This window comes from Poecilia reticulata, unplaced genomic scaffold, assembly GCF_000633615.1.
Source record: "Poecilia reticulata strain Guanapo unplaced genomic scaffold, Guppy_female_1.0+MT scaffold_748, whole genome shotgun sequence".
NCBI lineage: Eukaryota > Metazoa > Chordata > Actinopteri > Cyprinodontiformes > Poeciliidae > Poecilia > Poecilia reticulata.
Genome location: NW_007615494.1, coordinates 1 through 1718, shown reverse-complemented (window position 1 = coordinate 1718; position 1718 = coordinate 1). Strand labels below are relative to the sequence as shown.

Genomic DNA, 1718 nt, shown 5'->3' with positions numbered 1-1718 from the left:
CAATCAGCTGATTGGAAAAATACATTTAAACCACTGACCTTTGACCCAGAGCTGAACTTGTTTCTCCATCAGGACGTCTCCGTCACTGTTGGAGACTCTGCAGATGAAGGTCCCTCCGTTTTCATATGTGGGTCGTCTCAGAGTCAGACTGAGGTTTTTAGTCTTCAGCAGGTTTTCCTCCATCTTGGTTCTGGTTCTGTAGAACTGGTCCTGTTCTCCAGGCTGGTCAGAACCGTTCTGATACACATGGACCTTCCTGTTGTCTCCGTCCATCCACTCCACTCTGACGTCTCCATCCAGATCCTCTGTGGTTCTGCAGGGCAGCTCAACAGACTTCACCCCTGGTTTTACCTCCACCTGTTGGGCTGAGAGACAACAGAGGACAAGATGAGTTGGACAGACAGCAGCAGCTCTGAGGACATGTCCTCTGACTGGATGAAGGTCCAACATGTWGGACTGGTTCCATCTGAAATGTGTCCCATGTCTCCACTGAACAGAGACACTGTTGTCTCTGCTGTGTCCAACCAGCAGCAGGTGGACAGAATGTCCTCAGTGAGGACAGCAGGAAGCTGCAGACTGTCCCCAGCAGCTGTTGGACTCTGTGTCCCCGTYTGTCCTGGACCTCTTCCTCCTGCTCTGCTTCCTCATCTTCCTCACTCATTACATCACATTGACCTTTGACCTTGTGATCAGCCAACCATCACTATTGATCAGAACCAATACATTTAAACCACTGACCTTTGACCTGGAGCTGAACTTGTTTCTCCATCAGGATGATTCTTGAACTGTTGGAGACTCTACAGGTGAATCTCCCACTGTCTCCATCAGTCGGCCAGGACAGAGTCAGACTGAGGTCTTTATTCTTCAGCAGGTTTTCATCCATCTTGGTTCTGGTTCTGTAGAACTGGTCCTGTGTAGCAGGACGATAAGAACCGTCCTGATACACATGGACCGTCCTGTATCTGCTGTCCATCCACTCCACTCTAACGTCTCCATCCAGATCCTCTGTGGTTCTGCAGGGCAGCAGGACAGACTCCACCCCTGATTCCACCTCCACCTTTGGGACTGAAAGACAACAGAGGACAAGATGAGTTGGACAGACAGCAGCAGCTCTGAGGACATGTCCTCTGACTGGATGAAGGTCCAACATGTTGGACTCTGTGTCCCCGTCTGTCCTGGACCTCTTCCTCCTGCTCTGCTTCCTCATCTTCATCACTCATTACATCACATTGACCTTTGACCTTCTGATCAGCCAACCATCACTATTGATCAGAACCAATCAGCTGATTGGAAAAATACATTTAAACCACTGACCTTTGACCTGGAGATCAACTTGTTTCTCCATCAGGACGTCTCTGTCTCTGTTGAAGACTCTGCAGGTGAAGATCCCTCTGTCTTCATATGTGGGCCATTGCAGAGTCAGACTGAGGTCTTTAGTCTTCAGCAGGTTTTCATCCATCTTGGTTCTGGTTTTGCAGAACTGGTCCCGTTTTCCAGGATGATCAGAACCGTTCTGATACACATGGACCTTCCTGTTGTCTCCGTCCATCCACTCCACTCTAACGTCTCCATCCAGATCCTCTGTGGTTCTGCAGGGCAGCAGGACAGACTCGTCCCCTGGTTTTACCTCCACCTGTTGGACTGAGAGACAACAGAAGACAAGATGAGTTGGACAGACAGCAGCAGCTCTGAGGACATGTCCTCTGACTGGATGAAGG

At 49.8% G+C, this 1718-nt stretch overlaps 1 protein-coding gene across 1 annotated transcript in view; it reads right to left on the bottom strand.

Moving 5' to 3' along the window:
* The window catches only part of LOC103461198 (uncharacterized), a gene marked incomplete at its 5' end in the record, with an annotated part of 4403 nt that extends 2692 nt beyond the window's left edge, over window positions 1-1711 (bottom strand). The window contains 3 exons of the mRNA XM_008403525.2: window positions 39-365; window positions 739-1065; window positions 1315-1711. Of these exons, the coding sequence (XP_008401747.2) occupies window positions 39-365; window positions 739-1065; window positions 1315-1711 (1051 nt within the window). The remainder of the gene's footprint in view (window positions 1-38; window positions 366-738; window positions 1066-1314) is intronic.
* Window positions 1712-1718: the final 7 nt, after the last annotated feature.